Genomic DNA, 24,993 nt, shown 5'->3' on the forward strand with positions numbered 1-24,993 from the left:
ATTCTGTGGCACAGACTTTTGATAAGATCCTCACTAGGTTAAAATTTAGGGTGTGGCAAGGTGTATTCCTTTCTGGAGGCTCTAAGGGAGAATCCATTTCCTTTTCCAGCTCTAGATGCTGCCTACATTCCATTACACAGAGCTCATCCAGATAACCTAGGATAATGTCCCCATTTTAAGGTCAGCTGATTAGCAACCTTAATTTCCCTTGGCCATGTAGTTTAACATATTCACAGGTTTTAGGGATTAGGATGTGGACATCTATGAGGGTCACATTCTGCAGACCATAAATGTGAATTGCCTGGCCCAATACCCAGCAAATGCTAAGCAACAAATAAACACTAGTTCTCTTTTCCACTTAGTCTCTGTTCAGGCTGCCTTAATAAATACCCCAGGTTTCAGTGGTATTAAACCACTTTAGGGGCATCTGGGAAGCTCAGTCAGTTAAGCCTCTAACTCTTGGCTTCAGCTCAGGTTGTGATCTCACAGCTCATGAGTTCGAGCTGTGCATCGGGCTCTGTGCTGACAGTGCAGAGCCTGCTTGGGATTCTCTTTCTCTCCCTCTCTCTCCACGACACCCACCCCCCACCCCCCATGCATGCTCTCTCTCTCTCTCACTCTTAAAATAAATAAATAAAAACTTAAAAAAAAACCACTTTATTGGTTTAATAAGTAAATACCATGTTTAAATAATTAAGTACCACTTATTTATGGTATTATTCTGGCTTAAACAACAGAAATTTATTTCTCACAGTTCTGGAGGCTGGGAAGCCCAAGATCAAGGTGCCAGCAGATTTGTTCTCTGGTGAGAGCACCCTTCCTGGCTTCTATATAGCCTCTTTGTCCACACATGCTTTTCTTCTGAGGAAAGAAAGGATAAGCTCTCTGGTATCTTTTCTTATAAGGACACTAATCCTATCAGATTAGAGCCCCAACTCCATGAACTCATTTAATTTCTTTCCTTAGAGGCACCATCTCCAAACAGCTACACTGGGGGTTAGAGCTTCAACATATAAACTTTGAGGAGACACATTCAATTCATAACACTTTCTCACCTAACAACCCACACTATCTCCTTCAAATTTTGCCGCAACCATCCCCAATATGCCTACTCAATCTTACCTACTGAACAATTCACATACTTGTCACATAGGTATGCCCAATGAATTTCAATACATTTATTGGAACTATTCAATAGTTTTAATCATATTTGCTATGGACTACCAAAATGTGTCTCCGTCCGCTCTCTCTGTGCTTTTAACTCATGTAGTCAACCACTTTCTAGACATCTGTATTTGTATGTTTCATAGGCTCCTCAAACTCCACATGTATTATTTAGACACATTAACTCAACCCTCCCTCAAGTCCAAAAAAAAATCCTCCTCATCTAGTGTTCTTCATCCCAAGATATGGTACCTTCTTATTTGGTAGTCATTCAAATCGTAAACTCAGGGGTTATCTGACCACTTCCTCTAATTATCCATATCAAGTGAATCAGCAAATCTGACATATTTATCTCCAAATAACTCTTGATCCCAGTCCTTCCCATGTTCCATCTTGCCTCCACTAAACCACAGCCTGTTAACTAGCCTCTCTATATTCACTTTTGCCTCCTCCATTCCTTTCTATTCAAAACAGCCCAAAATAATCAGTCTCCTACCTAAAGTTTACTGTTGTTCTCTATGTGGTATATAAGTTCCTCCATGCTTATGCTCCTTTCTACTTCTTTGGTCTTCTCCAACAGTCTTTAAATTTCAGTGTAGAGTTTTCTCAGTCTCCAATATTTCTCAGTCTCCAATTTTATCATTTCCCCTCATACACATTGTTTCCTCCACCTGGAATAATCTCTCCCCTTCCTCATTAGTCTGGCTAAAGTCTATTTATCTCAAAAGTCACTGCTTAACCTCTAGTGCTTTAAAAAGGACTTACCTGACTCCAAAATTAAGTTATTTTGCAGTAACATCTATGGCTGTTGGGAAGAAAAATCTTTTCCTTTACTCTCTTAGGTTTATTTCTCAGAGGCCTGCAAATTAAAATGACAAAAGACAGATTAACAAGGAAAGAGACAAATTTAATCACATACCCATGGGACTTCATACAAAAATGTGTTTCAACAGATGGGTAGAACAGATGGCTTATACACCATCTTAATAGGAGAAGAGGAGGAGGAGAAAGGCACTCATGGGAAAATACTTCTAGGAAGGAAAAATGGGCTCTTACGAAATAGATGGGATATATAACAGTTTTGTGGCAATGCCTGCTTAGCCTGTTTAACATTGGAATTCTGACTTCTAGTCTCCAGTGATAAGTCCATCTTGTCAGTTCCTCTCCCAGGGGAAGGGGTTTATGACAATTGAGTTCTTTTGAATCCTTCTGGGAGGCTCTGCTTTTAGGAAGTTCCAAGATTTCAGGAATTGAATGCCTCTGCTCAAAGTAATTTTTATGCCACAGAGGTGTATTCTGGACCCCTTCAAAGCATACAGCATTTTCCTTTCTTACCTCACTGCACAACCATTTCTTTTGCCTTTATCTTCTCAAGACGGTAAGCAAATGAAAGATGGTGCCACACTTGTCGTGTTCAGTGAGTATCCCTAGCACCTTTAAATCAGTGAAAATATGTAAATGAACTGGATGTCCCCTAGTGAACCTAGTGTCCCCTGCACCCTATTGGATAAAGGCAGTAAATAATGACAATCCTTTAAGAAAGGCAGGGGCAGTTTTATATTTATGTATTTCAAACTGGTGTCAGGCTGTTTTCAAGATGTAGCTACCAAAAAACCCAAAATATGAACTCATTTCATTTCTTTCAAGACTTTCAGGAGAAAATGCATCGATCCACAGGTTCTTTTACTGTGTCAACAGATGTTTACTATCCACGGCCTAATTGGACGCAAATTCCGGATTTAATCATGGGAAATAAGAAAGTAAAAAGTAAAACCTATTTCCTCACATGTTTGGTGTAGGTAAGAAAACCCGCGAGCCTTTTGCTCCCTCTCCTTCCAGAGGTACAAAAATAGAGGACTGCGGGCACACCAAAGAAGACTTCACCTGAGCCAACTTCCTGATAACAGATGTCGTCCTCCCTGACGTCACCGGAAACAGCTACTTGTGACGCTCCAATAGCCCTCCCTCTCGCGCTGGGCGCCGGAAGCAAAACGGAAGTGGACGTGCACTAGCTTCCGGGCCCGGACGCCATTTCTAGCGGTTGCAGGTTCTCACGAGTTGTAGTCTGCTGGGACAATGAGCTATGACTACCATCATAGCTGGGGCCGCGATGGCGGGCCCCGCAGCTCCGGCGGGGGCCACGGGGGAAGCTATGGAGGGGGCCATGGAGGGGGCCATGGAGGGAACCGAGGCTCTGGAGGCGGCGGCGGCGGCGGAGGAGGAGGTGGTCGAGGCGGCCGAGGCCGACATCCCGGGCACCTGAAAGGCCGCGAAATTGGCTTGTGGTACGCGAAGAAACAGGGTCAGAAGAACAAGGAAGCGGAGAGGCAGGAGGTAAATCTGAAACTCGATAGTGGAGAGGGATGAGGCAGGACAGGCTTTTTCCCTTCCGCCGTCCCTAACCTTTTCGTTTTTTGTTCCTTGACTCATGCATGTGCTGTGTGAAATGAAAATCAAGTGTGCAAAGGTATTATGCTACAACTTCCGGTAGCGGATATTATGTAGTTTAACATTAGCCATGCTCATCTGACCTGGAGCAGTTAGGATTTGTGCAGGCTGGATGTATATTTTGCTTTAAGGACGTGAGAACTGTGAACAAAACAAATGTTAAGTTCACGTCCTATCCGAAGTTAACTTCATTGGGGTATCACTGTGTTAGTATCCCTGGCCACCCTTTCCCTTAGGAAAATTTTGGTCATTTATTTAAGTTCTTTGCCCAAAGAGTTCGAAAATAGCGGTCTTCTTGATTCATACAAGTTTGCGCGGAATAAAAGCTGTCAAGTACTATTTTGAATGTAGATCGCTCAGAAGAATAGCCTAGCTTTCATATTTAGCATTAAAAAATAGCCACAAACCCAGGTTTTCTGTTTTTATGTTGGGCTGGGGAGGTTTCTGATGAGTAGCAGCTCCTCTTTGAGAAGGAAACGTGGGATCCTAGAAATAGGAGACGTTTCAAGAGATTAGTCTCTTAGCGTTGGTGATTGCCCGGCCCATTCGGTTTGTAGCTTGAAGATCTGTAGTAAGGAAAGCATTAAAGTTCGCTGAGTGGCTTATTTTAGTTTAGTTTTTTGTTTGTTTGTTTGTTTGTTTGTTTGTTGTTAATTAAACAGAAGCTTTCTTACTATAAGCCTGAGAACAACTTTTTAGTAACTTCATTAAAAGCACCTTTCATGTTAGGTACTGAATGTATGTAATTAAGTTCTCATTTAGGCTTCTGCTTTTAAATTATTCCATTTCTTTATTTTTCTTTTATCCGTGTCATTTTCATCAAAATGATTTTTTGGCACTATCCATTTATCTTCACACCTTATCACCTTCTTTTTAAAAAATATATATATACGTACATGTTTGTCAGCCCAAAATTAACTTGTTCATTGAGAAGACTTTTTTTTTTAAATGAAGGGGAGCACATCTAAGTCATCTTGACATTGCAAGGATAATTGGCTGATTGCTATAAAAGGATGTGCACAGTAACTAGAAAAGTTACTCTTTATCAAGTTTTATTTAGCTCACATTATGGCTGTTGCCCTGGGGAATCTAAAGAAATATGATACTGAGAAATATGATATTGGTTGGGAAAATATGCGAACAGATGAAAAAATTAATCAGGAAAAATTGCTCATTATTTCCACCTGAAGCTAGTTGTGTTATGGATCATTCTGAATGGAATTCTGGATTTCTACCCCTTCCCAAACCTTCATTTTAGTAAATGTTACTACCATTTATTCACTTGCAACTCCCAAACAGGATTTATCTTTAATATTTCTCTTTGATTTCAGCAAATCTGCCTGCTCTTTTTATAATATATCCCAAATCCAACGACTTGTCTCCACAGCAGTTACCATAGATCAAGCCACTATTTTGTTCAGTGTTCTTGGCCTCCTAACTAGTCTTCTGGCTCCCACCCCTGCTCTCCACTGAGTCTGTCCTTTGTAGAACCACTCACAGTACTTTCAAAAGCAAAAAGTAGATTGCCTCATTCTCTAGCTCACAATTTGGGATTGGAAGCCAGGTCACATCTGTCTGAGTTGAATATATTTCAGTTGCATTCTAACATGTTTTACAGGAATCTTGGCAATATAGCTTCAATATACTACTAGGTTTCCCTCTGTGTACTTAACTCTCTGAGCCCATGTTCCCAATCTGATGTAATTGTAGCTTTTGTAAATATACTTCTATTTTTGCTTTGTATTACGATTCTTCTACCATTCTCTCTAAAATGCATCTCCGTCTTCTCTATCTCAATAGGACCATTTTTCAATGATCCAATGATTGGCTCATCCTACCTTTTTTTTTTTTTTTTTTTTTTTTTTTTGACCACCTTCAGCCATATATGATTGCTTCCCAATTTCCCTAACTTTTAATTTTTAGGTAATCCCTATGTTTACAAAGTTACCACATTCTAGCAATGTGCTCTTTTTCTTTCAATTCTCATTTTTTTAAATTAATGATTGATATGTTTGAGACACTGTCTTAAGCACTGTATTAATAGGGTGTAGGCCCTACCTTAAAGAAATTGTGGTGTAAGGGGCTGTTACAGGGATAGTTTACAATGTTAAAATATTAAAAGGAGAATGTGGATTATCATCTAACTCAGACTAGGAAGATTGTAGATTTTCCAGAGGAAATAACTCTTAATGTGAAACTTGGAAGATAGCGAAGTGTGTATGTTTGGAATTGGGGGATTTGGAAAGGGATTCTCAGGCAGAGGCAGCAGCACGTGCCACAACTTAGAGGTCAAGAGGAACATGTTCAAGGAACTGAAAGAATAAGAGCATGGGTGTTGGAGTGTGGTGAGATGAAGGCAGAGCAGTGGCTTTCAAACATGTTGACAGTTTCCCACAGGAAGAAATACATGTTAATTTGCAGCCTAGTGTACAGGTATGTATAACTGAACAAAAAGTTTCATAAAATGATAATTATCCGTACATTGCTCTGAGTGTGGTGTTGGTATCTTTTTTGCTCTTTTTTTTTAATTGATACTGATAATGATTCTTTAATATAATTTTATAAGCAACAATCTGAAAAGCCTGGTACTAGAAAAATAAGCAGCGCCTTGAAATTCATTGACTTTCCCCTAGGAACTCCTGTAAGCCATTAAAGCACTTGAAACAAAATAAATTGAGTATGTGTTTAAATTCATTTTCATACCAGTATAGAGAATGAACTGAAAAGAGGCAGTTCTGGGACAGGGAGACCAGTTAAGTAGCCTTTGCAGTAATTAAGGTGAGAAATGATAGCTTAAATTAGGACATGAAGATGGATGGAAGAAAGTGGACAGATTAAAGCAATTTAGGAGATTCAAAAGTGATTTTATCTGGGAGGGAAGGGTAAAGCAAGTATGTATTAATAAATGGCATGTTTATGACTATATAAGAAACAGGCTTGATGGAGGAAGATAGACTCAGCTTAAGGACCCTGAGTTTGATGTTGTAGGGCATAAAAGTGAGGATTTCAGGGAGGTAGGAGGCCCTGTGGATCTGATGCCTAGAGAAATCTAGATTGGCAGTTCGTGGTCCTATGGATAGTAGGTCCTATGGATAGTGAATGGAGAAGACAAGTGGGTGCAGGCCTAAATTCTATAGATCATTGTTTTTCAGACTTGAAAGTCTTGGCACCTTTTTAAAATGTGGGACGAGGGTGGAGTGAGAGATTCTATTTTCCTGACAGAATCCCAAATGGTATCAGTGTTGCTAGTTTGGAGATCACTAGGGTTCAGTGTAGAGTAAAAAAATTTAAGGGTTGCAGTAAGAGAAGTTTCATAGATTCTTATCTAGGAAGGAACAGCCAGAGAAGAGGAAAATAAGGTGGATGTTGTTTTGGAATCCAGGAGCAGTGGTGAAGGCAGCAAAGGGTGTATGAAAAAAGGAAAGTAATCAAATAGTGGCAAATGCTACAGAGATGTTAAGTAAGGTAAGAACTCAGAATGTCTATTGGATTTAGCAACAAGGTCCTTGGCAACTTTAATGAGAGCCCTTTCTGTGGAGTGGTGGAGGTAAAAGCCAGATTGCAGGGGACTGACTAGTGAAGGAGAGGTGAAGAAATGGAGAACTTTTCAATCAGTTTTACTGTGAAGAGGAGAAAGAAAAATAGGGCAGTATCTGATAGGGTTGGGTGGATTCAAAAGAGGATTTTGTGTTGTAGAAGAGATTTGGGAGGCCTAGGTGGCTCAGTCTGTTAAGTGACCAACTCTGATTTCCTCTCAGATCATGATCTCATGGCTCCTGAGACCCAGTCCGGCTCCAAACAGACAGTGTGGAGCCTGCTTGGGATTCTCTCCCTCCCTCTCTTGTCTGCCCCCACTCCTGATGTGCACACACTCTTTCTCTGTCTCACAAAATAAATAAATAAACGTTTTTTCATTTTAAGGTAAAGAAATTTGACTCTATTCCTGTTCATGTACTGATGGTAGGGAGTCAGTGGAGAGGAAACGTTTATCAGGTAGATTAAATTATGCTGCAGTAGTAAACAGCCTCCAAATCATAGGGAGCTATAACAACAAAGGTTGTTTTTCTACTCAAATTACTGGACCATTGGGAGTTAGGTTGAGAGTTCTCCTTATGAGAATGGTTCACAGAGCTCCACCCATCTGAAAAGTAGCTGGTTTTGGTGGCAGCTGGAGGGAATACAGTAAAGTGCCCTGATTCTTAAGAGACTCCTGTTTACATTTCTCTGGCCAGTAAGTCACATGGTCATGCTTACGTCATGGGTGGGAAAATGTACTTCTACCATATACCTGGAAAGAGGCAAACCAGAATATTGATCAGTAGGCTAATGACTACCAGAGAGAGATTTAGGAAAGGAATGTAAATCTCAATAGAAGGATTAGCCCTGAAGAGGTGAAAGGAATTGGACTGCAGAGTTTAGTGGAGAGATCAACCTTAAGCAGGAAAATGGCCTCCCAATTCCATTAACAGGAAGGAAGAGAACAAAGGATAGATTCTGATACAGGTGGACTTGGGTTCAGTGGCAATCAGTTGAGGACTTTTCCATTTGTTTTTGTTTTCTTTGTGAAATGTTGAGGGTGAACAGGAAGGTGGTAATGGTTTAAAATAGTTGCACACAATTAGAAGCTAATAAACGTAGACAATTTGCTGGATATCACTGTGGATCTTCTTTGCCAGGAATTTATGACTAAAAGCAAGGATATTTGAGGTTGTCCAAAAAAGGGGAAAACAATAAAAAAAATTAAATGCCATGATAAAATAAAATAGTCATGACACCCAAAACATGATTGAGATTCTCCATGCTTGAGGGGCGAGGTAGAGTGAAGGGTGATACCACTGGTAGAAGATTAGGAGGAGGTAACCTACCAAAAAAAAAGGTTAGATCCGTGTTTGGAATTTTGGCACTCCTAAAATCTCCACTGCCCATAGCCTCTGGAGCCTCATTGTGGGAGAACCTTGTGAAAAACAATTTATAGGAGGTATACTTTTATTAAAAAGTATAAATTATTGGGTGCACCTGAGTGGCTCAGTCAGTTAAACGTCCCACTTTGGCTCAGGTCATTATCTCACAGTTGATGGGTTTGAGTCCTGCATCAGGCTCTGCCCTGAATGACTCAGAGGATGGAGCCTGCTTTGGATTCTGTCTCTCCCTCTTTCTCTATCCCTTCCCCCGCTTGTACTTTGTCTCTCTCTCAAAAATAGGTAAACATTAAAAAAAAAAAAAAAAAAGTATAAATTATGTTTTCAGGGGCTTTTCATTTTTCAGTCATCCTGCCTTTTTTGTGAATATCTAAAACTCATACAGCAAGGTGAGAAGAACTTTTGTTCTGCTAGTAGAGATAAAAAAAAAAACTTCAAAATATAAGGTTTTGTTTGGTTGAAGAAATGTTATTCTGTGACTTTCAATTGGAAATAAATCATTCTTCAGAGAAGAAGTGCTTAATCTGTCCCATTTTGAAAGTGAGCAGAAGAAACAGTGCCTTTGGGTGGTTGAGGTGTTGGGAAAAATTAAGGAAACTTTGCTTGATAATGACTTTATGTCTTGGGGTTCCTTCCTAGAGTAGTCTTTAATCATTAAAATGTCCTGTAGTTTCTAACTGCCAAGAAAAAACTCGATGACCATTTCATGTAGGTATACAAAGCAATAAATGTTAACATGTGCTGAGGACATTACAGAATTCAAAGTATAGGGCAGAAATGTTCCAATAATGAAACTCTGTTGGGTGTTCCCAAGACCACTCAGGTTCCGTAATTTACTAGAAGGAATTGCAGAACTCTGAAGAGCTGACATATGCAATGTTTTGGGGTTTTTTACAGCAGATCTTTACAGATTAAAATCATCACAGGTAAAAAAGATGCATAGAGCAGTCTAGGAGAAACCAGGTACAAGCTCCTAGTCTTGGTGGAGACTACACACCCTATACTATGAAGAGATACATTAGTCTGATATATAAACCATTTTAACGAGATTTTCATGCTGTATAGTTAAAAAAAAATGATGGGCTTTAGTACCTGTCAATAAACAGATTTTGCTCTAATCTGTGCTTCCTTATGGCTTTCCTGTCAGCCAGAGTTTGGACTTGTTAATTGTATAAGCATAATGATTGTTTTAGTAAACTTTTCAGTTAAGTTGCAGAAGTCTTCTTGAATTTCCCAGAGATCTGCTTGTATTCTTTTTGTGTATTTCTTTAAAGAGAAAAATGGATTTAACACAAAAGTCATGCACACTCATTGCAAAAAATAGATTCAGCCATCATCCTTTTGGCAAACTTCTCTGCAGCATCTACTGTGTGTCAGAAATACATCTAGGGGCTCCTGGGTGGCTCAGTGAGTTAAGTGTCCGACTTTGGCTCAGGTTATGATCTCACGGTTCGTGGGTTTGAGCCCCGTCTTGGGCTCTGTGCTAACAGGTCAGAGTCTGGAGTCTGCTTTGGATTCTGTCTCCCCTCCCCTGCTAGTGCTCTGTTTCTCTGTCTCTCAGAAGTGAATAAACATTTTAAAAAAATATAATAATAATACATCTGGAAGACATACTGCAAAAATGTAGAATATAAAGTGAATAATCTATTTCAGTATTAATAATAATGAAAATAAGATTGTGCTGCATATATTTTCTACGACTGTTTTTTTTTTTTTTTTTTTTTTTTTCATTTAATATCTTGGTCGTCTTTCCTGTCTGCACACTTGAGGAAAAACCTACCCTCTCTTAACTACTCTGTTTAAATTCAACTAGTTACAATGTACAATTATAAAAGAACAGTTGTAAAAGTTCTTGTTCTTACTGTGTACAGTGTAATTCCTATCCTGTCTGGTATTGTTTGTTTAATTCTCTTCTGAAGCAGCTACATCATCACCATATTGGAGCATCATCTTCATGAATGTTGATCAATTTTATTTATTTCCTCTGAGCTCAGCCTTCTTCCTAATGTATTCATCTTTTTACTGTAAGAACTTTAAAGTGCTCATTGCCACCAAATATTATTTCCAGTTTTCAATTAGCTTTTTTTTTTAAACCAAACATTTGTGTTTTAGTAACTTTAATTGTGAGTATCTTTGAAAATTTCAGACAGAAAAACTTATAATAATCAGTACGTGAGAGGGTAGAAGAAAAAGGAACCGAAGTTTTAGTAAGGGATGTAAATGTACTTTCTTTGCCAGTTATATTGCAGCTAATTTTATAGATATATATAGCAGAAAAAGGATATATACAAAAATATTAACATTAGGTCTATGAAGTGAAATTGGACTAGAGCACCTGGTAGGGCAATTTTAAGTTTCATATGAATGTTGGATATATATATCTGCTCTTTTGTTTTAGTTATCAAATGATTTTGTACATGCTTTCTAGTGTTGATAAGGATACTGTTTGCTTTGCACAAAATAGAGAGCTGTAGTACACATGGATGAACGTCGAGAAGAACAAATTGTGCAGCTGCTGCATTCAGTCCAAGCTAAGAATGATAAAGATTCGGAAGCACAGATATCCTGGTTTGCTCCTGAAGATCACGGGTAAAGCAAAACACATTCTTTTAAAGAATGGACTGAGTAGCACTTCTTTCATAGCATTGGCTAGGGGGGAGAAAAAGATAATAAAAATAACCTCTTTAGACTCTTCAATAAGTGAAATTTAACCTTGAAGTAAGCCTTTTTCTTATATAGACTGACTCTATTTGGTGGTAGATTGAAAAAAATCCAGATGGCACATTCATTCCACAGAAAGCTAAATGGTAGGAATAGTCTATTTGGGTATGTGATCATTATTAAGTTATTGTTTATTGTTTTCCTTTTCACCATCTTTGTATTTCCAAAATTCTGGGAGAAATCTGCAAGAAGTTAAATTGTTGCTATTTTAGGATGATTACAGGGGCTGTACCATTTAGAGGAAAAATTAAGAGAGGTTTTTCTGGGACTGTATAATGTAGCATCCCATTTATAAGCACTCAGAAATGGTGGCAGGAAGAAAATGGAAGTTGTGAAATGAAGCTTAGACAAATCAGAAAAATACGGTAAGTCATTGCAATGGAGGGATGACTTATGTGAATTTTAATTTTTTTAGCTACACAAGGAATAACTTGTAATATCTATTTACACGGAGGAAAACTTTGAATTCATTATAAAAATCTAAGTATTTTCCTAATTGAGCTAAGAAAGAATAATAGCTGGTGATTTTAAAATAAATAGCATATTGTTTTGTTTCAGGGCTCTAGCAGCTCTTCATTTAACCTTTTATCATTTTTTTATTTTGTCAAAATAGTTACGGGACTGAAGCTCCTGCTGAGAGCAAACCAAACTCAGAGAAAAAACTTGAGGACCAGGAAAAGAAATTGATAAATCAAGAAAAGAGGACATTTAGAATCAGGGACAAATATATTGACAGAGATTCTGAGTATCTCTTGCAAGAAAATGAACCTGATGTAACCTTAGACCAACAACTATTGGAAGATTTACAAAAGAAAAAAAGTGACCCTCGGTATATTGAAATGCAGGTAATGGAAAGCAAGATGTGGAAAAAGTTTTTTGTCATTTCTTCTCACACTTGATAAAAATATATTTACGTTTAGAAGTAGCTACGTGGTATAGATCAGTGGTATTTCTATAGACTGTTCTCTGTGGGGATTCTTTCTCTTATACCAGAGAAAAGCATTGGGAGTGGAATTGCATATAACCTACAGCAGCTTACATAGTGAGGAGAAGAAATTAGCTTAACCTTTCTTGGACAGTTTTGTGAGATGTCGTAAGAGACAAGGTGGTTAGAATTGTAAGGTTTCTAGACCATTTAATCCAACTCCTTCCTTTTACAGATGATAAAATTAAATACCCCAAAGTTATGATGTGCATATGTTCACCAGCATTTTAAAGATAAGACTGTGACAAGAACAGAAATTCTGAGTTTTTCAGTATGTTCTTTCTATGGTAGGCAAGATATTTTTAGGTCCCTTCCTGTTAAAACATAAAATTTACACTTTGTGGATATTGTAGAGATAGATATAATAAAATGTTCGCGTGTATTTCTTTTAAGAGAAAATGAGGAAATTCTGAGGGCCGCATCTTTAATATGCAAATATGTATTACTCTTTGTGAGAAAGGCAGAATATCACCTGTCCCATAGGAAAGAAAGGATCCATTGACTGTCGTTGATCAGGTTGGATATCCTGATTAGAACAGTTGAGGTAAAGGGGCACCTGGACTGCTCAGTCGGTTAAGTGTCTGACTCTCGGTTTTAGCTCACTCATGATCTCAGCTTCATGAGTTTGAGCCCTGCATTGGGCACTGCACTGACAGCACAGAGCCTACTTGGGATTCTTTCTCTCCCACTTTCTCTGCCCCTCCCCTGCTCATGCTGTCTTTGTCCCTCTCAAAATAAATAAACTTAAAAAAATTATTTAAAAAAAAAAAGTGGGGCACCAGGGTGGCTCAGTCAGTTAAGCGTCCAACTTCAGCTCAGGTCATGTCATGATCGCAGGTCTGTGAGTTTGAGCCCCGTGTCGGTCTCTGTGCTGAGAATTCAGAGCCTGGAACCTGCTTCAGATTCTGTGTCTCCCTCTCTGTCTGCCCCTCCCCTGCTCATGCTTTGTCTCTGTCTCTCAAAAATGAAAAAATTAAAAAAACAAAAAACAGTAAGGTTGTCCAGAGGGGAATTGTGTAATTTTTTGATGCCTATGTAGTGAAAATATGATTCCAGGACAGGAGACTTCAAGTTTAATCATTTCAGATTATTGTGGTTGAGAGCAGAGCTTCTTTTATAGCCTTAGAAAGAAGGAGATTTAGCTCCTATCTCTCTGCTTTGTTTGGAGGACAGACTCAAATATTAAAAATGTGTGAGTGATCCAGTAAGGAAGTTAGGAGAACAAATGTGTAAAACATTCTTTCTATTGGCTAGACACTTACAAACACTTCACATGTACTACATCATTTAAACCTCCCAACAACCCTGTGTAAGAAATTCTGCATATTTGTGATGGAGAGGGGGAAAAAATCTTAGGTTAAGTGACCTATCTACAGTTGCACAGCTAGTAACAGAATCCAGTCTAAAATTCAGATGTGTTGGGTGCCTGGGTGGCTCAGTTGGTTGAGCCCCTGACTCTTCTTTTCAGCTCAGGTCATGATCTCACAGTTGTGCCATCAAGCCCTAGGTTATGTGGAACCTGTTTGGGATTCTCTGTCTCCCTCTCCTTTGCCCTTTCTCTGCTTGTGCTCTTGCTCTCTCAAAATAAATAAAATAAAAAATAAAATAAAAGTTAGATGTGCTTAAGAGCTCAACTTTTTAATCCTTTTTGGTAATATGCCATTGTTATAATTTATTTAATAAATATTAATTTTCCATTTTTTACATGTTTGTCATTGTGCTGTGTTTTCTGAAGACTAATAAGACATTTCCTGTCTTCAAGCAGCTTATAATCTTCATTGTCTCATATCTCAGGGTTATAGCCAGAAATTAGGAAACAGAAGGGTTGTCTGTCTTGATAAAGAATATTGGGTTGTAATTGTCTTCAGCATTTACATATTTAGAAAGCAAATGTGGTTAATGCTAGTTTCAAATTTAATGGGAGAGCTTCTATATATTTATATATTGAGATGGTTACATTGAAGTACATGAAGTACTTCTAGAAATCATTAAATGGTTTTAAATAATGTATTATAATAAAAAATTACCAACAAAAGTGTGGCAACTTGTTTCAAATTGCTAGAATTCATTCAAGTCATCACATTGCCTTGTTTTTTATGGTACTGAGAATTACCTGACTGACCATAACCAAGCAGGCATATATAGCATAGTTAATAATGCTAATATATATATGTATATATATATAATGGTAATATATAAACAATGTGTTATATATATTACAATGCTAGTATATAATATATAGCGTATAGTTAGTAATGCTACCCTGTATATTTGAAAGTTGCTAAGAGCTTAAAAGTTCTTGTTATAAAGAAAAAAATTGTAAATATGTGTGATGATGGATGTTAACTAGACTTAACTTTGGTAATCATTTCATAGTACAAGAAGATACTGAATCATGTTATACACCTGAAACTATTATAATGTTGTATGTCAATTACGTCACAATAAAAAAAATAGTGGGGGATTTTTTTTATTCTCCTATTTTGACAAATCAAGTAGGCAAAAGATGAGGGCAATATTTCAAGAAATAAAAATTTTTGAAAAATGGTGATAATATACTGGATTACCTGGGATGGTTCTAATTTTACTGCTTTTTTTTTTTCTTTTCAATAAAGGAAGTTTATTAAAGCTATGGTTTGTTTTTTCATGTTATAATGTACCTAGGTCATTGTAAACCATAATACTCTTAAGTGTATGTCATTTTCATGTAGTGTAGGTTTTCAGAATTGCAAAGACATCATCAAATAAAAGATACAGGAGTTAATCATTTCTTCTTGGGTGTTTCAGTTGCAATTCACCAAAAATTAAGTAGCTTATATGTGTCAGAAACTGCTACTTTTTATACAAAGGTTTTTCATTCAGATTCCTTGCAACCTTGTGAGATACAACCTTTGAGGGATTCAGGATCCAAGTTTGTCTTAAGATCTTAGCTCTTAAATGGTAGGACCAGATTTTCTTCACATATTACTTGTTTTATGTATTTATTTTTTATTTTGTTTAATGTTTATTTAGTTTTGAGAGACACAGTGACAGAGTGAGAGCGGGGGAGGGGCAGAGAGAGAGAGAGAGAGAGGGAGACACAGAATCCAAAGCAGGCTCCAGGCTCTGGGCTATCAGCACAGAGTCCGACATGGGGCTTGAACCCACGAACTGTGAGATCATGACCTGAGCCGAAGCCGGACGCTTAACTGACTGAGCCACCCAGGTGCCCCACATGTTACTTGTTTTCAATTTTCTTTGATTCTCAAAGGCAAGTACCCAGAAGTAATTAATCTGTACCAGTGCCTTATGGATTAGTAAATGGTGGATTGATGGGTGGGAAAATGAATTGTGATAGCAAAACAAATCTAAAATGAATATATAAAACAAAAGATGGTAAAAGTAATTTAGGGACTACAAGAATGCACATTAGATGACAGATCAGATTGCATTTTACTGCCACTTTAACTCAAAGAAAGTGTCTCTGTTGAATGTAATGGAATTCTCTTTTTCAGTGTTTTAAAAATAAAGGGGATTGTTAAGTTCATGAGTTCTTTTTTATAAAAATTCTTTTTTAAGTCTTGATACTTGACATAATCAATGAAGTAATAATATTTTGGGATTCTAGCATATTTATGATATGTTCTGATTACCATGATTGTAATTTGATTCTTTTGTGAAAATTAACAATTGTTTTTAATTTTCAGCATTTCAGGGAAAAGCTGCCTTCATATGGAATGCAAAAGGTAAAATAAATACTATATCCTTTAATTTGCAAAATACTTAAAATATAATTCTTTTAAGATCTATATCAAAAAATACAAACTAAAAAACTTTCCTCTGAAGGATATTATTGAAAGTTCATTTTATTCTTTTGAATTTTTGAAAGACCAAAAGAAAAAAATGGTCATGAAACCATTTTCCTGAACTTTTCTCATTTCTGTCTATAAATGAAATGTTTAGAACTTTAAGAAAAATAGAATTTTCACATGTAAGTTATCTTGGGTAAATACCCTTACTCCTAATTTGAGACCAAACATTTTAATTAAAATTGAGACACTACTGAAAATAGAGTACTTTAGTTAATTTATTATGCTTTATTACATAGTTACCTTATAGAGAGTAATACAGTCCTCCATCCTACTCTGTTCTCTCAGCCTTACTTTGTTTTGATTAAAGTTTTGGTTAAGTACCACCTGCCACAGTGTTTTTTCCTCCCTTAGGCTGGTGTAAATTCTTGAGGACAAAGTGTTCACTATGTATTACTTCACTCAGAGACACCCCCCCCCCCCCCCCAGTAAATATTGAATGAATTAATCACATGCTGTACAAGCTATAATTTCATTGTTTAAACTTGGAACTTGTTCTGATATATGTATAGTGTGTTAAAGTAGATGGGAAAATTTTTAAAGGTGAGTTTTCAAAATGTAGATAATAATAACCTCCAATACTACTTTGAAGTAGTAGGATGGTCTTATTAATATAGTGAATATTACTATTAAAAATATTAGTGTTTATCTAAAAGTTTTAAGAAAGACCTTCCCCAAATGTGAGGTTTTCCAGATATTTGAAGTTTACCCCTTTGATTTAGGTGTTTACAAACTTTAATTATTTGAAAGGAAATACATTATAGACTTCCTTGTTCTCTGGAACAGCATACAAAACTTGTTCCGCAGACAAAGCCGTATTGTTTGAGTTTTGATATAACCCCTTAATGTCTTCATTAGTTGGTTGGGTATTGGGATTTTTCTTGTACTCAGTAGTCGTACACTCAGCATTCTTTTTAATTAATGTTTATTCTTATGTGTAGAACTTAGAGCTGTCTCTTCTACTTCTTGTTGGTGTGTTTTCCTTTCATAGTGCCTTGTGTTTGTTTTTTTCATAATTTGATGCTGCTTTTCTCTTGAAAACAGGTAGACCCAGATATACAAACTGTCAGCATTGCATTTAACAAAATTTTAAATGCATTAATACCTTTGTTAAAAATGGTTACCTTCAGTTTGATGGTATTTTGATTACTACTTTTTCAGTTGGTCACTATGTGATGTTCTTCACTTATTTTCCATTTTGAAATAGGAATTAGTGAATATGATTGATAACCATCAAGTAACAGTAATAAGTGGTGAAACTGGTTGTGGAAAAACTACTCAAGTTACTCAGTTCATTTTGGATAACTACATTGAAAGAGGAAAAGGATCTGCATGCAGGATAGTTTGTACTCAGCCAAGAAGAATTAGTGCCATTTCGGTAAGTAATGTCTCACTTTTTAAAATTCCCCACCTTATTTTCCATCCTCCTAGTCTTGCTGGAACTAAACTGCTTTGAAGGTTTGTAATAGTTCTTAAATATATTTAGGATGTGTTGTTTTGAAAGTAAATATTTGGTAGTAAAGACCAAAATCTTGAATGACCTCTTATTGATAATAGATGTTCATGAGTTTAAGATAAATTATAAATTCAGGTAAATTTTAGTATAAAATTAGAAGAAGAGAAAGCTGATAAATTTTTGTGGGATTATAAACTCCAAATAATCCCCATCAGTATAGATGCTTTAAATGTTACCACTTGATTCATTCAGCATTGTTTTTTGGTTCTCAGATTGTTTTTTCAGTATGTAAGTACACTGATGGTGAAAGCAGGAAGCCTTGTATATTTTAGCTGCATTTTAAATTTTTTTAATGCAATTGCTCAATAAGAGGGAATTTATCATAAAAATTAAGATACTATTTTAGGTTTATCCTATTAACACTTTGAGGTACATGTTTATTACAAACAACAGCATTTCTGTTTGTTTAGTTAGATGACCTAGTTAAATGTATGGGTTATGTATTCTTTAAATATGTTAGGGGTTTCTTGCAACATTTGATGGGTATAGTGAATTTATTTCAGTGTTACATGGTTTTTTGTGTAAATTTAAATTATAAAGATTTATGGTTATGTTTAGTTGTATGATACTGCTATTTATCATCTCCAGGTCATTTAATAAAGAATTTGGTTAGAGACTGTGTTACCAATTATGACAATACTTTGGAGGAAATAACAGTATACATTTTAAACCATGATTTCTAAAGAAAGTACAGTAGCCTTTTTGGTAGAATCATATTTCTAGAAATTATATAAGATGACAGAATGGCAAAAAAGAACCACTTTTGGTATAGTACAATTATATAGCTAGATTTAAGTAAGTTAAAAATATGATCAATTTTCACTAATATAATATTACACATATATATTGACAGTGGGAAGAAATACTGACTAGGTTATTTTTTGTTTATTTTTCCAAGATCTGTTGGTACTTGAATGGGCAATTTAGTAAGTAATAAAAAGTGAAATAGTGGCCTAACTCAGTGTATACAGGATGTACTGACTGGAAAGTTTTATTTCTGAAGTATTGTTTCTTAATTATGCCATTTTCTATTTCTAATCTCATAAATCACTGTTCTGTCACAAGATGTCTATTGGTTACTTGTAGTTACATAAATCTGTATTGGATTATCAATTCCAAGTTAATTTTTGGCAGCCATAACTTTTAGAACAAAACCAAGAACCAGGAATGAAGCAACACCAATGTCTACCAAAAACAAAATCTCGAGGAACAAAAAGTACCAACATGTATTTGCCCTCAAATTATATACAAGGTTTATAAGTTTAGACCATGATTTCTAACTGTTTTAGAAAAGTTCAAAAGAAAGGTAGAGATGAATGAGAGGATGCTATATAGAAAGGCAGTTTGAAAATAGCGATGAGAATTTGGCCTTGAAGGGCTTTTTAAGAGAAAGTGAAAAGTCAATGTAAGAGGCAGTAGTCTGCAGCTTTTAAGGGACAATACACGGTTTTAGAACCCTTGAATTTTAGTATCTGTCTCTTTTTTTAACTCCTGAAAATCTGATGAACATTTTTTCCAGAAATCCCAGATTTTATGGATGTTCAAGATATTTGTCCTAAAGGAAATCCTATTTTCTTTGTAAATGTCTTTTATTTTGATTAAAGGTTGCAGAGAGAGTGGCCGCAGAAAGGGCCGAATCTTGTGGCAATGGTAATAGTACCGGATACCAGATTCGTCTCCAGAGGTAAAGAATGTTCACCTCTTGTATACAGGTAGATTTTAGTGAAACTTTGAAGTTAGAGATTCAAAAGAAAGATTGCCCCCTATCTTTATGTTGATTACTATTAAAATTGACATTTAAAGTAACTGCAGCATAGGAAGCTTGCAAACTACAAACTCCTGTTTGGATTGTCTTTTTTAAAGTGTGCTTTTATATTATTAAATGACTAGAGAAATCACTTACCTGGATATACATTAGTAGATCATCACTGCACTTGAAAGGAGTTGCTGTCATGTATCTTTTGGTACCACCATCCACTGCCCCCCCCCCCCCCCCCCCCCCCGATTGACTTTATTGATTTTGGTATCTTTAACTTACCGTATATCTGTAGTCCTTTTCTGGAGCTCAAGATTCCATTTAGCTTTTTAAATGAACTGATTTTTCAGTCAGTGAACAGAAATTTAGGCCCCTAAGTGTTGTTTTCTGAATGTTAATGGTTATGCCTTTAAAAAGACATCATTGATGTATCGTGACAGTGAAAATAATGTATAGTGAACTTGAATGTAGTATTTCCCATTACTCTGTTGCGGTAAGCATTCCTATAACCAAAAAGTTAATTGTGAAGATTTTCTTTTAAACTTGTGTGGTACTTAGTAATTTGTTTAGTAAAGACACTAAAACCAAAACTCATATCCTGTCTTTCATTCACAGTCGGTTGCCAAGGAAGCAGGGTTCTATCTTATACTGTACAACAGGAATTATCCTTCAGTGGCTGCAATCAGACTCGTGAGTATGTTTCACTTCAGGACAGACATTTAGTTAGTTAGACATTAGCAAAAGATGTCAGTATTAAATTGGATTTTACTAATTATTAAAGTAGAATGGTTCCGTTGTTGAATTTTGTACTAAGTTTCATACTTCACGCTTTTGCTTTAGGCGTTTGTCCAGTGTTAGTCATATTGTGCTTGATGAAATCCATGAGAGAAACCTACAGTCAGATGTTTTAATGACTGTTATTAAAGATCTTCTCAATTTTCGACCTGACCTGAAAGTCATATTAATGAGTGCGACATTGAATGCTGAGAAATTTTCAGAATATTTTGGTGAGTAAATTTTATGATTATTGCTTTAGGAAGTTATCACAAAGCCACTGAATTTAGAGTTAATAAAATTAAAAAAAAAAAAAATCAAAAAGCTAATACATTTCTAGGTACCAGGTACTTAAAATAAATGTTTAGTAAATATTCTCCTAGCTTCTAATCTCATAGATTAGAGAATTGAGCCTATTTTTGAAAGGTGGTATCATCTGTGTTAGAGTGAAGACATGTAGGTTTTTGGTGCCACCATCAGGTAATTAAGGTGGCATCATGAGTTCAAACCACAGGTTTGAATAATTTTTTGAACACTTTTTTTGTGATTGTTCTGTGGTTTTCATGTACTGTCACAGGCTAGAGTGGCAGCGTGCTAATACTAATAGTACTCATGGACACTTCTGGAACACCTTGAGTGTGCCAGGTGTACTGTATTTGGCACTGTATCATCTTAACACCTCGTGAGGTAGGTGCTAGTATTCCCATTTTTGCTGATGTGTCTTTCCAGTATGCCTTGTAATGGTTGCATAATTAAGAGAGGGTTGAGGGGTGCCCGGGTGGCTCAGTCGGTTAAGCGTCTGACTTCACCTTCAGCTCAGGTCATGATCTCATGGTTCATGAGTTCGAGCCCTGCATTGGGCTCTTGTGCTGACAGCTCAGAGCCTGGAGCCTGCTTTGGATTCTGTGTCTCCCTGTTTCTCTCTACCCCTCCCCAGCTCGCTCACTGTCTCTCAAAAATAAGTAAATGTTTAAAAAAAGAGTTGAGAGGATTTGAAACAAAATTTGACTAGCTGTAGAGTACATTTTTTAAAAAATATGCTTATCTGTTTTGCTTCCAGTTGTAGGAGAAGGAGAGGAAAATGGTGGGGGGTGGGGTAAGGGTGAATAGTTAAAATGGAAGCTTAAAGACGTGTGAAATTAGTTGCTTGTATTGTTTTGTTTGTTTGTTGTTGTTTTGATGCATGGTCCAGACCTAACATTGAATAAACTGCTCAAACTTGTGCAATTCACAGGCAGAGCTGTGAGACCACCTGAGATACTTTTTTGACCTCTGATGCTATGTTGGCCTTGGTTTACAATGTATACTGCTTATTTTGCATGGTCTGAAATAGAAGTAGCATTTAAGTAACAGTACTAAGAGAGGTAGTTTTTTTTTTTTTTGTTTTTTTTTAACTAGTGTTTCTAAAATAATAAGTAACAATTTAATATTTTGCTATGTCTTATTTAAACTACTTTTTTTTTTCTCTTTTCCTGATTCTGGGTACCATAAGAGTAGTGCTTCTTAAGTTGATTTCACTAAAACTTGGGTTCTGCTGGTACCATCTTGACTAGTGATGGAGAGGAAATAGACTTCCAACTATTGAGTTATGAGTCCAACTTAAAATGCTCTATTCTTTGATATATTGTGTTACTTTGTAGAACCGTGATGCGTGTGTACAGTTTGGTAGCAGTAAAATGGTAGTAAGTGAAGAGTAGACTGCTACTTTTCATTAAATTCATTATGGAAAAATAGGGTACAATTGTAAAAGTGCCAGGACCATCTTTGAACTTAAGAAAGGTATTGGCCTATTTATAATCTGTTAATTTTTTTTTTTTTTAAACATTTTGAGTATAGATTTATGTCTTGTCTGCCATAATAGGTAACTGTCCAATGATACACATACCTGGTTTTACTTTTCCGGTTGCGGAGTATCTTTTGGAAGATATAATTGAAAAAATAAGGTAAGTAAATATTAGGAAATAAGAGCTTTAAAAATACTAATGCCACCTTTTTTTTCTGTTAAACTTTAATCTCAGAAGCTCTTTTTTAACCACTACCTTCTAAAACATCGTTTTTCCTTAAATCAGGGATTCCTAGACTTGGTTGCACATTAAAATCACCTGGAGCCCTTTAAAATCCAGATGCCCAATTCACACTCCCTACCTTAATTACATTACAAAATCTGGGCTGGTAGCCAGGCATCAGTTTTTTAAAGCTCCCTGGGCAGCAAAGTTTGGGAACCTTTGTTACTAGTGCTTGAACCTCTCCTCTGATTGTCCTACCAAGTTTTCAGTTTTTGCTGGCTTCCATTGCCTACCCTTTACATAAGATTTCCCCTGAGGGTTCTTAATTAGCCTTTTTTCAGTCTTTCATGATTTCACTGTGCCATCCTGTTTCCATGGCCATAGCTGTGTATTTTCACAGCTCTCAGAGCTGGAGCTTCTGAAGCTCTTCCTGAACTTTGCATTTGGTATCTAACTCTCTACTCAGCAGCATTCCAGTACCACAGGTACCTTGAAGCTCACATTTTTCCAGCTGAAATCATTATCTTCTATTCATTCCCCACCGTGCTTCCACCAAAACATTAAAATGAAATAATTTCTCTTTGCAAGTTTGCCTTACCATGGTTACTATCCTCCACGCAGTGTCTGAGCTGTAAATCCAAAGACTAATATGTATCAAGCAGTTGATAAATCATACCAGGATATGTTAACTGCTCTACATGCCTAGTAACTCAGTCTAAATCATTCTGTACTCCCACCTTTCCCACAGTACAAACTCTGAGAGCTTTCTCCTTGCATGTGCCCTCTCATTTCTGTTTTCTCTGCTTAAGGTTGTTATTGTCTCTTCCGTGCTAGTAGTTCCTCTTCTGGTACTGTCTTCACTCTCATATATATGTGAGAGTGCCATGTATTTTCCTACAAAATCTGGTTATGTGAACTTTCTCCCCCTTGTCAAGCCTCCTGAAATTTTTCTTTAAAAACTTGTTTAAGGACCTTTATGTTTGTCATGACCTGTAGCAGAATACCTCAGCTAGTATACCCAAATTATTGATCCCTTCAGCACTCTGGCCATTAGCTACTAACAGCCTTCTCCGAGGGGATATACCAATTAATATTTGAATTTCTTGTTGAGGGAAGGGCTGGGAAAACACAGCCCATAGGATCAGGTTCCTGTTCCCTAGTTAGTCATCCCAAAGCTCTTTACAATCTGGCTCTATCCTTTTTTTCTAGTCTTATGTGTCTCCTGGTGTACCTGTGCTAAATGTACCATTCCCTAATATGCCAGTCAGTGCCCTTTCATTCACGATTTTGTGCTTTGTTACATGCTATGTTGTCCTTTTAGACACCTTCTCCACCCTTTATGTATAAACTTAATTATGTAAGAACAAATTCCAACTTCACTGTCTGTTAAGCTTTTTCTTATCCCTCCCATAGAGTGGGTTGCTTTCTCATCAACCTGTAGCAGGTTTATCATATCTCTTAAAATACTTACCATATTGTCAGGTACTTCACCTTTATATTTACCTCTTGCAATAGATTTCAGATTTGTCCAAGGTCAAGCATTTTGTCCTGTTCATCTCTATAACTAGAGTACAGCACAGTGCCTGGCCTATAGTAAACATGCAAATAAATATACGGACAGATAGGGAAACACTTGTGTTTTAAGATTCCACAGCTTACTTGTTAAGTGAGAAAACGGAAGTGATGGTGGGAAGGTGAAAACAAAGATCCTACAGTCGGTTTTACATGGAGAAAAGTCTGTTCAATTTTTTGGGTGGACATTTAAACAGATTTTTATTAAACTTCATGCCTGCCCTGTGCATTAGGGTCTGATCATAAAACAAGGAAAGACTTGGTACCTATCCTCAGAGCTTAAATGTAGACAGAAAGACATAGAAGCTGTCCTGTAAAGTATGACTGACCCATTCTGGAAGAAGTAATGTATTGGGAATGAGGTTATGTAGCAGGGATAGACTGGGCAAGTGAGGAAAGTAGTGAAATTCAGGGTAGGAAAAAGGGAAGTGTGTATATCAGAGAGGGTAGAACATAACTAAAAGTGAGAGAGGGTATCTTAATCATCTGTGCTCTGGTTTTGTCATCAGTAAGCTTTATTATGCATTCTCTCTTCAATTCCACTTTGCACCATTCCTCTCACTTCCTACTGTGGCACATTTACCAATTATTTTCTAGTAACAGGTGACAGTAGTGCAAGTAAAGTTTGAGGGAACAGTAAGCTAAAATTATTTAATGATGAATTGCTTTCTTAAGCTCTGTAGAAGGCAGGGAATGTTCAGGGAACTGTAACTAAAGAGTCTCGGAAGCAAAAGAAGGGTGTATGTGCCCTTGTCATCCCCTAGTCAGCCCTAAGAGGGGAGTTGAAGGAGGGTGATCCCTCGACAGAAGTTTTCAGGCGAAGCCCCCATCTGTCCCTTCCCAGAAGAAGAGCTGAACTGAAGGGAAGGAAACAGGGTGAAGATGATATGGAGGGTTGTCATTGGGCACTTGGCCGGGGAGGGGGGGGTGGGTTGAAGCTTACCTCTGTTTTTTGGAATTGCTGGGAAGGGAGCCAACTGTGGGTCCATCCTGCTGACTAGGACTAATCTCTGTCTCAGGTTGCCCTACCTCAAGTTGATGCCTCTATATGTATCGAAGACTTAGGGGAATCCTGGGTCACAGGTACTGAATAGGGAAGGGGTTAACACTTTTTGGGTGTCTACTATGTGTCAGGCACTGTGCTTTATCTTACTGCATTTTTCTTTTATTCTCCTGCCAATACTATTAAAGTATTATAATATTTCAAATAGGCAAACCGAAGGGCAGAGGTTTATATCTTGTCCAAGGTTACACAGGTAGTCAGTGGCAGAGCACGGACATCAG

General features: G+C 36.9%; 1 protein-coding gene and 1 long non-coding RNA gene across 2 annotated transcripts in view; one reads left to right on the forward strand and one right to left on the reverse strand.

Annotated features, from left to right (window-relative positions):
- Positions 1–727: 727 nt before the first annotated feature.
- Positions 728–3,058, reverse strand: LOC144612770 (uncharacterized). The gene is made up of 4 exons (XR_013549812.1): positions 2,951–3,058; positions 2,500–2,598; positions 1,930–2,023; positions 728–861 (listed from the first exon to the last, which is right to left on the reverse strand). It is a non-coding gene; the product is annotated as an uncharacterized LOC144612770 (long non-coding RNA).
- An 89-nt stretch (positions 3,059–3,147) lies between these two features.
- The window catches only part of DHX36 (DEAH-box helicase 36), a 50,617-nt gene continuing 28,771 nt past the window's right edge, over positions 3,148–24,993 (forward strand). Inside the window, exons 1-9 of the mRNA XM_060639023.3 lie at positions 3,148–3,498; positions 10,996–11,120; positions 11,866–12,097; positions 15,924–15,962; positions 17,293–17,463; positions 19,206–19,285; positions 19,973–20,047; positions 20,198–20,364; positions 21,993–22,074. Coding sequence (XP_060495006.2) covers positions 3,241–3,498; positions 10,996–11,120; positions 11,866–12,097; positions 15,924–15,962; positions 17,293–17,463; positions 19,206–19,285; positions 19,973–20,047; positions 20,198–20,364; positions 21,993–22,074 — 1,229 coding nt within the window. The 5' untranslated portion in view covers positions 3,148–3,240. The remainder of the gene's footprint in view (positions 3,499–10,995; positions 11,121–11,865; positions 12,098–15,923; positions 15,963–17,292; positions 17,464–19,205; positions 19,286–19,972; positions 20,048–20,197; positions 20,365–21,992; positions 22,075–24,993) is intronic.

This window comes from Panthera onca, chromosome C2, assembly GCF_046562875.1.
Source record: "Panthera onca isolate mPanOnc1 chromosome C2, mPanOnc1 haplotype 2, whole genome shotgun sequence".
NCBI classification, from domain to species: domain Eukaryota; kingdom Metazoa; phylum Chordata; class Mammalia; order Carnivora; family Felidae; genus Panthera; species Panthera onca.